Genomic DNA, 14,047 nt, shown 5'->3' with positions numbered 1-14,047 from the left:
CTTACTCCACTTGCAGACATTCTTTCCATTGCTCACCCTGGTCAATGCATCAACAACCACCACTTCCTGAATTCTTAACCTGCCTCTGAAAGTCCCCTTATCTGTCTGTGCCATGACCTCTTCACCTGGCTGCCCTGCTCTGTAAATCCAATGCTGCTCTATAAATTCGGAAGTGCAAGCTTCAGTCAGGGTACCACTCGATCCAGGCAGGAAACAGAGAAACTGGGGATGCCTACTCACCCCTCTCTTCCCTTCCGATTTTCTTGGTGGGAGGCTGGACAGAACTCCAATTAGTGCTCTTGGGACAGAGAAGATTTGGGGCTTGAATTGGCAGTCCTAGCATTTAGAGCATGTGTCTAGTTGCTTATTTCCTGGGCACTACTGTTAGCTTTATGATGCAAGAGGGCATGTTTTGCCTGTGTTCCCTAACAGTGCCAGGAGTAGTGTTGTGACCCCCCAACAATAACAACCCCCTTACTAAAGCCTGATGCTTTCTATATGCAGCCTAACTGAGTAATAGTACCCTGCATTCTCTCAGACAACCTTTAGCAGTAGGTTGTCTCTCAGACAACCAGTAGCAGTAGTAACCAGGGTCAGTTTGACATCAACATAGAAATGAGTCATGGGAACGTTTGGTAACATAAGGTATATATTTATATGAAGGTGATTCTGCATTTCAAACTGTTGGGTCATAGGTGACAAAAATGATTATTTTATAATCATAGGTCATAGGTTGACAGAATTTGGAAGTGATTTTTTACTTGTGTATTATTGCAGAATACCCCAATATTATTAAAGCGAGCTAAACAAGCTATTTTAAATTTTCAGTAAAGTTGATGAGGAGATATGAAAACATGGAAAAACATTTGTGTGATCATGTGATCAGGGATGCTTCTTTGTTGATTTCAAATGCTGGTTTTGCAATTATTTCTAATTCCATGATTTAAAAAAGCAGTATTAAGATTAAGTTGTCCTGAGGCTGGAATGATAGCACAGCAGGCTTGGCATTTGTCTTGCATGTGGCCGGCCCGGGTTTGATATTCCCAGCATCCCATATGGCCCCCCATGCACCGCCAGGAGTAATTCCTGAATGCATAGTCAAGAGAAAACCCTGTGCATCGCCAGGTGTGACCCAAAAGCAAAATAAAAAAAGAAAAAGAAAAGATTACGTTGTCCTACTGAGAAATTTCTGGAAGGCTCTCTGGAGGTCCTTGTTTCTCAGGCTGTAGATGAAGGGGTTCAGCATGGGGACCACCATGGAGTACACTACTGAGGTCAGAGCACCTTGTCTGGTAGAATGGGAGACAACTGAGCTGAGGTAAACCCCAATACCTGTCCCATAAAATAAACAAACAACGGTCAAGTGAGAGCCACAGGTGGAGAAGGCTTTGGACCTCCCCCCCGTGGAGGAGACTCTTAACACTGAGGACATGATTCTCGTATAAGAGTACAGGATCCCTGAGACTGGAACACCACCAAAGATAGCACCAATAAAATACATCAGTAGCCTGTCAGTGGAAGTGTCCTCACAGGCAAGCCTCAGGAGTTGAGTGGGGTCACAGAAGAAGAGGGATTTCCACATGAGCACAAAAGGTGAGTAGTAATATCATCAGGCAATGGATCTGGGAGTCCAAAACACTGACAAAAACAGATGCCAGAAGGAGCAGATAACAGAGGCGGGGGTTCATGATGACAGGGTAGTGCAGGGGGTGACAGATGGCTACAAAACGGTCATACGCCATCGCAGTTAGAATGGAACTGTCCAAATAAACAAAAAGATAGAAGAATGAAAACTGCATTAGGCAACCAGCATGGGAGATGGCTCTGCTCTGAGTGTGAATGTCCCAAATCATCTTTGGCATCGTGGTGGAGGTGAAGCCAATGTCAGCTGTGGACAGGGCAGAGAGGAAGAAGTACATGGGCGTGTGCAGGTGGGGGTCAGAGCTGGCGACCAGGATGATGAGCAGGTTCCCCGTGATGGTGACCAGGTACATGGACAGGAAGAGGCAGAAGAGGAGAGGCTGGACTTGTGGATCATCAGAGAGTCCCAGGAGGAGGAATTTCACGGCCCCTGTTCCATTGTGTGGGTCCACAGAGCAGAGACACCTTGAAAACAATCAATGAAAGTGATTAACATACATAGAAGTCTTCAGCATAGTGTGTGCATATTATATTGGAGCAGTTCTTAAATGGAGTAACTCTTCTTGATTCCTATCCGCCTGAAGCTATCGCTCTTGGTCATGACAATCATTCTTCTATGAAGTCTTTTCTCAATAACTTTTGTGTGATCGTCTTTTTTGCTACAGAAACTGATTTTGAAAAACTGAAGGAAAGCAACATGAGACCAAAAAAAAAAAAAAAAACAACCTTAATGGTTTCAAGGATAAAAAATCAGAAAAAGGCTCTCTGTCCAGACAAGATCCTGAGCAGCTGCACACGAACAAATGGCTCCTCCGCTTCTAAAAGACCATCATCCCGGAGTCCCACTAACTACTTTCAGAACCCAGCAGTTTCTTGCAGAAATGTCTCTAGACTATGAATTAAGCTACAGCCCCATGCCATCCCGGGAGGGGAAAGGTTTTTCTCTCTCGGTCTTTTCTTTCGGTGGTGGTGGCGGTGGCTGCGTGGCAACCGCCATCTTCTAGAGCCCGCTAAACAGAAGTATGAGCTTGCACTGACTCGACTTCTAGCAGAAATTTCTCAGAACTTAATTACTAAAATACCAGAAATCCAAAGCCGCCCATTGGCCGTGCACGACTTCATATGCTCTTTTCTCAGCAATGGAAAACAAATTATCAAATGATGACTTTTCGGCAGGTCTGATTGGGGGTAAATTCCAAATAATAAAAGTGAGTTTTCTGTTGAAATATTGAAAGTAATCAAAGAGAGAGTAAAGTGAAAATCATCAGCCACACAGGCGGGGGGTGGGTGGCATGGGAGGTATACTGGGTTCTTGGTGGTGAAACATGTGCACTGGGGAAGGGATGAGTGTTTGATCATTGTAAGACTGAGACTTAAACCTGAAAGCTTTGTAACTTTTCTCATGGTGATTCAATTAAATAAATAAATAAATAAAATTTTTTCTCTCAAAAAAAATCAGAACAAAACACTAATCTTTCCTTTAAAGTAAATAAAAGGAATATAACATCCAGAATCTATTGAAAAAATTCCCAATTAATTACATGAATTACTACCAATTTATAAATTTACTCAAGCACAGCACTCCATTCTCTTTCTGTGAATGATTTGTCAATACAGTACTAATTCTTATTTATGCCTTGGGGCACAGGGTGGCACACCTGGTGGTGCTCTGGGCATAGTTTCACCTCTGCACTCAGGGATCATTCTTTCTATTGTTCATATGGACCCTAGGGATGCCAGAGACTAAACCTGGGTTGGACGCAGGCAAAACAAGTGCCCTCCCCACTCTACCCAACAGAGTTTTTAAAAATCATTCATTCTGTATAAATGACAAGAAAAATGGAATAATCAAAAGTACTGAAGGCTGCAGTATGTGGAGTCTATTGCTTATGTGTGCCCAAGGAACTTAAGAAAGTTAAATAATAGTTCATAGATTTAAATATATATATATATTGTTTTAGTTCGCTAAGCCATGCCAACCTCCTTTAGGTGCAGAGAAGCACATTGGAAGCCAGAGAGTTTTTCTGTAGGCTGTAAGTCAGGAGGGACCTGGGACTGTGGACAGAAAGAAAAGGCTGAGTGTTGGTGTCCTGCTCGGGTCTAAAACTGACTTCTCAGATGATCACTCTGGATAAGAACTGCAGGCTGAAAACAGGTAAAGGAACAAACACACTAACCTCTCGGTACCTGCATTGCAAACTATAATGCCCCAAAGGGTAGAGAGAAATGGAAAGAGAGTGAGGGGGGGAGAGAGAGAGAGAGAGAGAGAGAGAGAAGGAAAGTGCCTGCCATAGAGACAGGTTGGAGGGCAGGGGCAGTTTGGCAGAAGGAAAACTGGGGATATTGGTGGTAGGAAATGTAAAGTGGTAGAGGAATGGGTATTGGAACACTGTATGACTGAAACCTGACCACGATCAGCTTTGTAACTCTTTATCTCTCGGTAGCTCTATAAAAAAAAAAAAGAGCTGGGACGATAGTACAGGGGGTAGGGCATTTGTCTTGCACATGGCCAGCACGGGTTCGATTCTCTGCATCCCATATGATCCCCGAGCACTGCTGGGAGTCATTCCTCAGTGCATGAACCAGGAGTGACCCCTGTGCATCGCTGGGTGTGACCCAAAAAAAAAAATACCAAATAAAGCTGGCTTCAAAGGGATCGAGCAATAGTACAACACATAGAACATTCTCAAGCACATGACCGACCTGAGTTTGATCTCCGGCATCCCATAGGGTTCCATGAGCACAACCAGAAGTAATTCCTGAGTGCAGAGCCAGGAGTAACCACTGAGCTTCACCAGGTGTGACCGAAAAATAAAAATATATATATGAATAAATAAAATTAAACTGACTTCCCATAAATTTTAATATATGAAAACAGGTTTTAAATGGTGATAACACTGCACCACTAAAATACAGAAATATTTGCATTCCTTCAGCTAACATTACTTCAGTGAATAAAAGGAACCCTTTTTTTTTGTCCTCAGCTGTGAACTATTTAGCTCAAATACTCAATGTATACTGACAGCGCTTACATGTCATGGGTGAATCTGCAGAGAACAGTGTAAAATTCTGTGCATTTTACAAACAAAGAGGCTCATGGGAAGTCACCAGCAATGAAATTGTTGCTTTCCCCTCAACCCAGTAATGAACATCACCTGACCCATGAAGATTTTGGCTTATCTGAGGAAGACTTTGGAGAGATTCACTTTTGTTCCTACTGGGTGAGGCTGGTACTGAGAGCAGGGTTTCATGTGAGAGATTGAATAGCCCAAAAGGAAAAGTAAATATGAGCTAGTTGTGTGTCTGTATGAAACCGATGCACATGGCACCCCCCCCCATGTCTGTATCCTTGTCCCATTTGTCCGGGAGAGGGAAAAGAGTCAGGACCAACCACCCCCACCCACCACTCACTGGTTTCTGCTGGGTCTCTGCTGGGTCATGCTTGGAGCTGGGCCTCCGGCTCTCTCTTCCCTCGTGAGTGAGAACTGAGACTCTGTGCTTGGGACAGGAGGAGACTGGCATGAACCTGCACAGTTGATGGTTTGAAAGGGAACCCAGGTAGGAGCCTCCCTGAGAAATACGCTCCAGGGTTGCAGGGCTGAATCCTTATTACTCCTCCATGACCTGGGGGATCAATCACAGAACTCAAGGTGAGAGCCCGTGTTTCCTTGTTAGTCCAGTCCCTGAGGGCCTCCTAATAGAAGCAGATGAAGAAGCAGGAAATGCAATAATTGCTTAAGTTGTGTCGAAGCCTCATCCTCCCAAAGATTTTCCCGTGGATGTTTTGCTTCAGGGGTCTTTAAGTTTAAACATCTCAAGATTTTGAGTCTCTTTGAATGTTGAATCTATGATCTTTTGCCTTGGACATCTAAAGTGGTGTATTGATCATGCAAACTGATGAAAATACACAGCTACACTGAAAATCTAGAACTATTTCCATTTTCTCAGTGAATACAAACTTCTAATTTCCTTTTATGGAGTTTTTTCTTTTTTAAATAACCTTCATTTAAATGGTTTTCTTTTATGATATACACTGTACTGTTATTAGAAATGATATTTGCTTTATTTGCTTATTTGTTGCAGGCACTTTTAAAAAATCTAACAGAGTCATAGGCAATCACAGGAAGTGGGTGTTACCAGCATGCCCTCGGCCCAGATAAATCCGAAGCTGCTGAGAGCAAAACGGACCCTCTGCTCCTAAAGACTCCAGAGGCCTTCTAACGCATTTTGGCATCCAGAGCAGCTTCTTACAGCAATGCACTGGGACTGTGAGCTGGGCTACAACTCCGCACTGCCTGGGGATGGATCTTTCCTCTCCATCCTGTTTTTCTGCACGGAAAATGGCAGTGGCAGCAATATCCACGTGGCAGGAGCCACCTTCTAAGACTCCTAACCCAGAGGTATACAGTTTTTACACTTTGGAGCTCCTAGGCAATCATGGGAAAGTGGGTGTTAGCGGCACACCCTCGGCCCAGATAAATCCGGAGCTGCTGAGAGTGAAACGAACCCTCTGCTCCTAAAGACTTTGATTCCAGAGGCCTTCTAACCCATTTTGGCATCCAGAGAAGCTACTTACAGCAATGTACTGGGACTGTGAGCTGGACTATGCAATTTCTGGCAGAATTTTCCCTGGACTTTATACAGAAATCCAAAAACCGAGAGGCCGCTGCGGTTGTTAAGAGACTTAACATCTCTTAATTGTCAGCATGTGAAATTGTTCCTTTTTAGCAGGTCTGACTTTGGGGAGAAACTCCAAACAATAACTGAGGTTTTTGTTGAAATATTGAAGGTAATCAAAGTAGCCACCATTTCTCTAGACTGTGAACTAAGCAATAGCCCCACGCCGGCCGAGAAGAGGAAATATCCCTCTTTGCCGGTTGTTCCCCATTTTCGGGTAGAAACGCGGTGTGGCATCCACCATACTATGAGGCGCGGTAAGGGGGAGGAGAAAAAAAAAAGGAAAAGGGAAAAGGAAAAAAAAGTTATGTACTTGGAGCAGTGGGGCTACATGTCTCTTTATTCTAAGCAATGGAAAACTAATTATCAAATGCTTCCTTGGTAGTAGGGCTGTCTTTCTTGGGGGGAAACTCCAAAAACAATAGTGAGTTTTGTGTTGAAATATGGAATGTAATCAAGGTAAAGAGAAAATGAAGTGAAATTTATCAGTTATGCAGTTGGGGGGTGAGGGGGCGGGGGCGGGAGGTATACTGGGGGTTTTGGTTGTGGAATATGGGCACTGTGAAGGGATGGGTGTTTGAATATTGTATAACTGAGACATAAGCCTGAGAACTTTGTACCTTTCCACATGGTGATTCAATAAAAAAAACTTTTTTTTAAATCTATCAGAGTATGTACCTGAACTTCCTGTTTTATATTCTATGGTATTCAAAATAGTTAATTGCAAATGACTTTTTGTTTGGTTGGTTAGTTTTGAGGGGTTTTTTTTGTGTGTGTGTTTTTTAAGAAGTTTTATTAGATCACCGTGGGATACAGTTACAAACTTGCATGATTGAGTTTCACTCATACAATTCTCGAGCACCCATCCCGCCACCAGTGCACATTTTTCACCACCACTGTTCCCAGTGTCCTTCCCGGTACTCCAACCCCCGCTGGTTTTTTTGGTTTGGTTTTTTTTTTTTTGTTATTGTTGTTGTTTGATCGTTCTAATAAAGAGTCATGATTTACAAGGTTACTGATAGTTGTCTTTTAGGAAAACAATGAGTCAGCACCACTCCCTCCACCATTGTCAACTACCCTCCGCCAGTGTGCCCAGAGTCTGTCCCCACGACAACCCTGTTTTGGAGGGATAAGTCTACAAAACACCATGATCATAGGAGATGAAGAGCAGGCGGGTTAGAGTAACATCTTCCCTCAGGGCAGGCTTCCTTCTGTCCCTGTGACCATTTTCCTTAGCTTATGGGTTCCTGAATCATGTATGAAAGACCTGCAGATGAAACTCAGAGCCATAAGGAGTTGATTATGTAGAGTTTAAAAGATGTGTCTGACCCAATGTCCAAACCTCTCCTTTGGTCCATGTACCATGTCACTAGCCCTGTCCTCCCAGGCCTGGCCCAGGTTATGATGACCACAACCTGTCCTGTGCCATCTACCTGCCTCCAGTGGACAATGACCTGCTCTTATTCCTGAGCCATTCTCTGCCACATGTGTTCCGGATCGGAAAGTGTAAGGTTTTCAAGGCAAGAATTTCCTGTCCGTATGAGGATTTACCCTTGACAGAGAGGAAAGACTTTCATTTTTTTCAGGTTTATTTTTAATTGAACCTTGAGCTACAGTTACAAAGTTCATGTTTGAGCTTCAGTCATACAATGATTGAACACCCATCCCTCTGCCAGTGCACATTTTCCACCACAATTATCCCCAAGTATCCGCCACCATCCAAACTCTCCTACTGCCTCTAGGGCAGACAATTTCCGCAATGCTTTCTCTCTACTTTGGGGCATTATGGTTTGCAATACAGATACAGAGAGGCTACCATGTTTGTTCGTTTATCTGCTTTCAGCACACATCTCCCATCCCCAGCAATCCCTCCAGTCCTCATTCACTTAGTGATCCCTTCTCTATTCCAGCTGCCTTCTCCCCCAGCTCATGAGGCAGGCAAGGAAAGACTTTCAATCCAGATTTATGCAAACCAACCTTATTCCATGAAGCATCAAAAATGTACTGAAGGTACAAAGAGAGAAAAGCAAATGGTTCACTTTACTCATCTCTGTCCTTCCGTCTTGCCCCGGTAAGTTTTCTGACCTATCATGACGGTGCTCAAACCAGGCTCTTACTCCCCTTGCAGACATTCTTTCCATTGTTCACCCTGGTCAATGCATCAACAAACACCACTTCCTGACTTCTGAACCTGGCCTCTGAAAGTCTATAAATGACCCCTTATCTGTCTGTGCCATGACCTCTTCACCTGGCTGCCCTGCTCTGTAAATCCAATGCTGCTCTATAAATTCGGAAGTGCAAGCTTCAGTCAGGGTACCACTCGATCCAGGCAGGAAACAGAGCAACTGGGGATGCCTTCTCACCCCCTATTCCCTTCCTATTTTCTCAATGGGAGGCTGGATAGAAATCCAATTGGTGCTCTTGGGACAGAGAAGATTTGGGGCTTGAATTGGCAGTCCTAGCATTTAAAGCATGTATCTAGCTGTTTATTTCCTGGGCACTAATGTTGCTTTATGATGCACGAGCGCATGCTATGCCTGTGTTCCCTAACAATGCCAGGAGTAGTGATTGTGACCCCCAAAACTAACACCCCCCCTTAATAAAGCCTGATGCTTCCTATATGCAGCCAAACTGAGCAATAGTATCCTGCAATAGTTGTCCTGAGTCTGGAACAATAGCACAGCGGGTAGGGCGTTTGCCTTGCACGCAGCCGATCTGGGTTTGATTCCCAGCATCCTATATGGTCCCAAGCGCACCGCCGCCGGGAGTACTTCCTGAGTGCATGAGCCAGGAGTAAGCCATGTGCATCGCCGGGTGTGACTCAAAAAGCAAAAAAGAAAATATTAAGTTGTCCTACTGTGAAATTTCTGGAAGGCTCTCTGGAGGTCCTTGTTTCTCAGGCTGTAGATGAAGGGATTCAGCATGGGGACCACCATGGTGTACACTACTGAGGTCAGAGCACCTTGTCTGGTAGATTGGGAGACAACTGAGCTGAGGTAAACCCCAATGGCTGTCCCATAAAATAAGCAAACAACGGTCAAGTGAGAGCCACAGGTGGAAAAGGCTTTGGACCTCCCCCCGGTGGAGGAGAGTCTCAAAATAGAGGACACGATTCTCGTATAAGAGTACAAGATCCCTGAGATTGGAACACCACCAAAGATAACACTAATAAAATATATCAGTAGCCTGTCAGTGGAGGTGTCCTCACAGGCAAGCCTCAGGAGTTGAGTGGGGTCACATAAGAAATGAGGGATTTCCACATGAGCACAAAACGTGAGCAGTGATATCATCAGGCAATGGATCTGGGAGTCCAAAACACTGAATAAAACAGATGCCAGAAGGAGCAGATAACAGAGGCGGGGGTTCATGATGACAGGGTAGTGCAGGGGGTGACAGATGGCTACAAAACGGTCATACGCCATCACAGTTAGAATGGAATTGTCCAAACAAGCAAAAAGATAAAAGAGTGAAAACTGCAGTAGGCAGCCGGCATGGGAGATGGCTCTGCTCTGAGTGTGAATGTCCCAAATCATCTTTGGCACTGTGGTGGAGGTGAAGCCAATGTCAGCCGTGGACAGGGCAGAGAGGAAGAAGTACATGGGCGTGTGCAGGTGGGAGTCGGAGCTGACGACCAGGATGATGAGCAGGTTCCCCGTGATGGTGACCAGGTACATGGACAGAAAGAGGCAGAAGAGAAGAGGCTGGACTTGTGGATCATCAGAGAGTCCCAGAAGGAGGAATTCCATGGCCCCTGTTCTGTTGTGTGGGTCCACAGAGCAGAGACACCTTTGAAAACAATCAATGAAAGTGATTAACAGACATACAGGCCCTCATCATAGTGTGTGCATATTAGATTGGAGCAGTTCTTATATGGAGTAACTCTTCTTGATTCCTATCACCTGAAACTATCGTTCTTTGTCATAACAATCATTCTTCTTTGAAGTCTTTTCTCAATGGCTTTTTCGTGATCATCTTGTTGCTACACGCACTGATTTTTTAAAACACTGAAGGAAAACTATTTGAGACTAAAAATGCTTAGTGGTTTCAATTATCAAAAATCAGAGCAAAACACTAAGCATTCATTTCAAGTAAATAAAAGGTTTCAGTCCTACAGTGTTCCCGGGGCTAGAGCGATAGTACAGGGGGTAGGGCATTTGCCTTGCATGCAGCCAACCCGGGTTTGATTCCCAGCATCCCATATTGTTGCCTGAGCACCTCCAGGAGTGATTCCTGAGTACAGAGCCAGGAGTAATCCCTGAGAATCGCCGGGTGTGACCCAAAGAAGAGCCAAAAAAAAAAAAAAAAAAAACCTACCGTGTTCCAACATCCATCCCTCCACCAGTGTACATGTCCCAGAACCAGTGTCCCTAGTTTCCGTCCCATTACCTCCACAGCCACCCAACCTGTAAGGGTCTATCTCACAGTGATCAATCAAAAACTCTATTACTAAAATTGATAATAAAATTGAGTAAATTAAAGGAATATGATGCCCAGAATCTGCATTAAAGAAAATACTAGTGTCATCATAAAAGTACTTAAATGAGTAACGCTTTATGTTACTCAAGTACAGAGTTTCAACTCCCTTCCTGTGGATGATTTGTCAGTACAGTACTTCATCTTATGTATTTATTTTGAAGGGAGGGCCGCACTTGGTGGTTCTCTGGGCTTTCGCTGGGCTCTGCACTCAGAAATCACTCCTGGTATTGCTGATGGACCCTATGGGATGCCAAAGATGGAACTTGGGTTGACAGCAGGCTAAGCAAGTGGCCTCCTCACTGTACCCCAGCCTCATGATTAGGATTTTTTAAGTCACTCATTCAACATAAATGACATGAAAAATAGGGGAAAAATTAAAACTACAGACGGCATCGGTATTTGGAATATATATTGCCAAGGTGTGCCCTGGGAACTCATGAAAATGAATCAACAGTCCAAACATTTTTCAAAAACTAAATATTTTTGTAGCTCCCTATGCTATGCCAATACCTTGTAGGTGCAGGGGAATCAGCAGTCAAAGCCAGAGAACTGTTGTCCTGCAGACTGTACATCAGGAGGGACCTGAGGAATGAAAGGGAAGGTTGAGTTGTGCGTGTCCTGCTCAGGTCCAAAAATGACTTCTCATAATTTTTTCAATATTCAGAACCAGTTTCGAAACGGTGATAAGGTAACATTGTACAACTAAGATACAGAAATGTTTGCAAACTCGGGTCCAACATCACCTTAATGAATAAAAGAGAATCGTGTGTTTTTAGTCCTCAATTGTGAAATACTCAACTGTGAAATACTCAGCTCAAGTACTCAATTGTACAATGACAGCTGTGGGTGAGTCTGCAGAGAACAGTGTAAAATTCCATGCATATCCATCAAAGAGGCTCAAGGAAGCTGCCAGCAATGACATGATTGTTGCTCTCCCCTCAACATAGTAATGAGCATCACCTGATCCGTGAACATTTTCCTTGCCTAGGGAAGAGTTTGGAGAGATTCTTTTTGGTACAATTTTTTTGGTACAATTTTTTGGCACAATTTTTTTGGTACAATTTGGCCAGGCTAATAGAAGCAAGAAGTGCTGGTAGAGAGAGCAAGATTCTTCACAAGAGATCCAAAACCCCCAACAGGAAAAGCAAACATGGGCTCCCCATATGTCTGCATGGAAACGATGCTTATGTCTGTCTCCATGCCCCACTTGTCCCGGTGAGGAGACAAGAGTCAGGACTGGGCTCCCCTACCCACCACCCCCTCACCACTCACTGGTCTCTGCTGGGTCTCTGCTGGCTCATGCTTGGAGCTGGGGGCCCCGGCTCTCTCCTCCCTCTTGAGTGATGGGAGCTGAGACTCCGTGCTCGGGACGGGGAGGAAGGCGAAGTCAGGCATGAACCGCACAGGTGATGGTGGTGGAAGGGGACGCAGGTAGGAGCCTCGATGAGAAATACCCTCCAGGGCTGCAGGGCTGAGTCCTTATTACCCCTCCGTGGCCTTGAGGGATCAATCACAGGACCCAATGTGAGAGCTATCTTTTCTCCTTAGTCCAGTCCCTGAGGACCCTCTAATTGTAGCAGATGACGAAAATGGGGGAAATAATGTCATTAGAAAATGTGGTCCTCCTTCTTCCTAGAGAAAAATCACCTGGACACTTTGCTTCTGATGTCCCATTTCAACCATCTCAATATTAACGACAGAGTCTCTCTTAATGAAATTTATGACTTTTCGACTTTGACAGCTGCAAAGCCATTGAGTTATTTATTCAGAATAGTAAAAAAACATACACTTTTTAAGCCAAGAATCTAAAACTATCTCCAGTTTGACAGCAAATTCTTTTCTTTAAGATAAATTTTTATTTATGCATTTATTATTTATTTTAGAAACATTTCTTTATTGCTCTTATGCAATAAAGTTTGCATAGGTATTTTGTAAAGGTACTTTACATAGGTTTTCTTAGGTGTTTGTAAAGATACTTTTCTTAAATAAGGCAGATACTACCAATATTTTTGAAACCAATGTCTCTTAGAGCTGCAGTGCCTTCAAAAGTTAGGGGAACATATTATTTAAAATATCTTACCAATTTTTCAATGCTTTGTTACTTGGAAGCAAACACTAAACCCGGATACTAAACTCAAGCTTAGACAGGAGGTAGCACTATCGCACTGTCATCCCCTTGTTCATTGTTTTTGCTCTAGTGGGCACCAGTGATGTCTCCACTGTGACACTTGTTGTTACTGTTTTTGGTATACTGAATACAGCACTGTAGCTTGCCCAGCTCCACCGTGTGGGCAGGATACTTTCATTAGCTTGCCGGGCTCTCCAAGAGGGACAGAGTATTCGAACCCGGGTCGGCCGCATGTAAGGCAAATGCCCTACCCGCTGTGCTATTGCTCCAGTAGGGAGGTAAGTTTACCATGAGGGGGGCTGGAGTGATAGTACAGCGGATAGGGCGTTTGCCTTGCACACAGCCAACCTGGGTTCCAGCCCTGGCATCCCATGTGGTCCCCCAAGCACTGCCAGGAGTGATCCCTGAGTGCAGAGCCAGGAGTAACCCCTGAGTATAGCTGGGTGTGACCCCCCCAAAAAGCCAAAAAAATACCATGAGGTATTCCAAGTTGAAATACTTGAAATTAATCCAAGTTCCAAGAGATGGAGAACATGAGAAGAATACTAGAATCTCACCTGCATGCTGGCTTCACCTATGCCGAGACTTTCATCTCTAGGCATCACAGGACTTTCAGAGATGGTCTCCAAATCAATGAATCATGCGCCCAGCAAAAGTTCCCTAACTAAGTATCACATGTAAATAAAATACACAAAGTAGATATTGCCACTGACTTTGCTTTTCTGCAGTCTCCACCTTATTGCTTTATGCCCTACAGTCTTAAGAAGGAACAATGGAGAATTGCAGGGAGGGGGATACATTGAGGATGTATCACTCTGCAAACCAAAGACTTAAATCTGTCCCACTGTCGTCCTTTTGTTCACTGATTTGCTGAGCGGGCACCAGTGACATCTCTCATTGTGAAACTTGTTGTTACTGTTTTTGGCATATCGAATACACCACGGGAACCTTGCCAGGCTCTGCCTTGCGGGCGAGATACTCTTGGTAGCTTGCCGGGCTCTCTGAGAGGGATGGAGGAATCGAACCTGGGTTAGCCACGTGCAAGGCAAATGCCCTACCCGCTGTGCTATCGCTCCAGTCCAAATATCAGTGCTATTGTAGATAAATAACTACTTTACAATAATA

General features: G+C 44.2%; 1 protein-coding gene and 1 pseudogene across 1 annotated transcript; both read right to left on the bottom strand.

Annotated features, from left to right (window-relative positions):
- Window positions 1–1,165: 1,165 nt before the first annotated feature.
- On the bottom strand, window positions 1,166–2,087 carry LOC101550874 (olfactory receptor 18-like; annotated as a pseudogene).
- Window positions 2,088–9,161: 7,074 nt separating this feature from the next.
- Window positions 9,162–10,085, bottom strand: LOC101550614 (olfactory receptor 18-like). The gene has a single exon (XM_004615036.3). The coding sequence runs from the start codon at window positions 10,062–10,064 to the stop codon at window positions 9,162–9,164; it is 903 nt and encodes a 300-aa protein (XP_004615093.2). The 5' UTR covers window positions 10,065–10,085.
- Window positions 10,086–14,047: the final 3,962 nt, after the last annotated feature.

This window comes from Sorex araneus, chromosome 2, assembly GCF_027595985.1.
Source record: "Sorex araneus isolate mSorAra2 chromosome 2, mSorAra2.pri, whole genome shotgun sequence".
Taxonomy (NCBI): Eukaryota; Metazoa; Chordata; class Mammalia; order Eulipotyphla; family Soricidae; genus Sorex; species Sorex araneus.
Note: the sequence above shows the minus strand (reverse complement) of the source record. Positions and strands in the feature narration are given on the sequence as shown.

Bases quoted from the DNA above. Each gene is read 5' to 3' on its own strand.
- LOC101550614 (XM_004615036.3), bottom strand. From the start codon at position 10,064: ATGGAATTCCTCCTTCTGGGACTCTCTGATGATCCACAAGTCCAGCCT.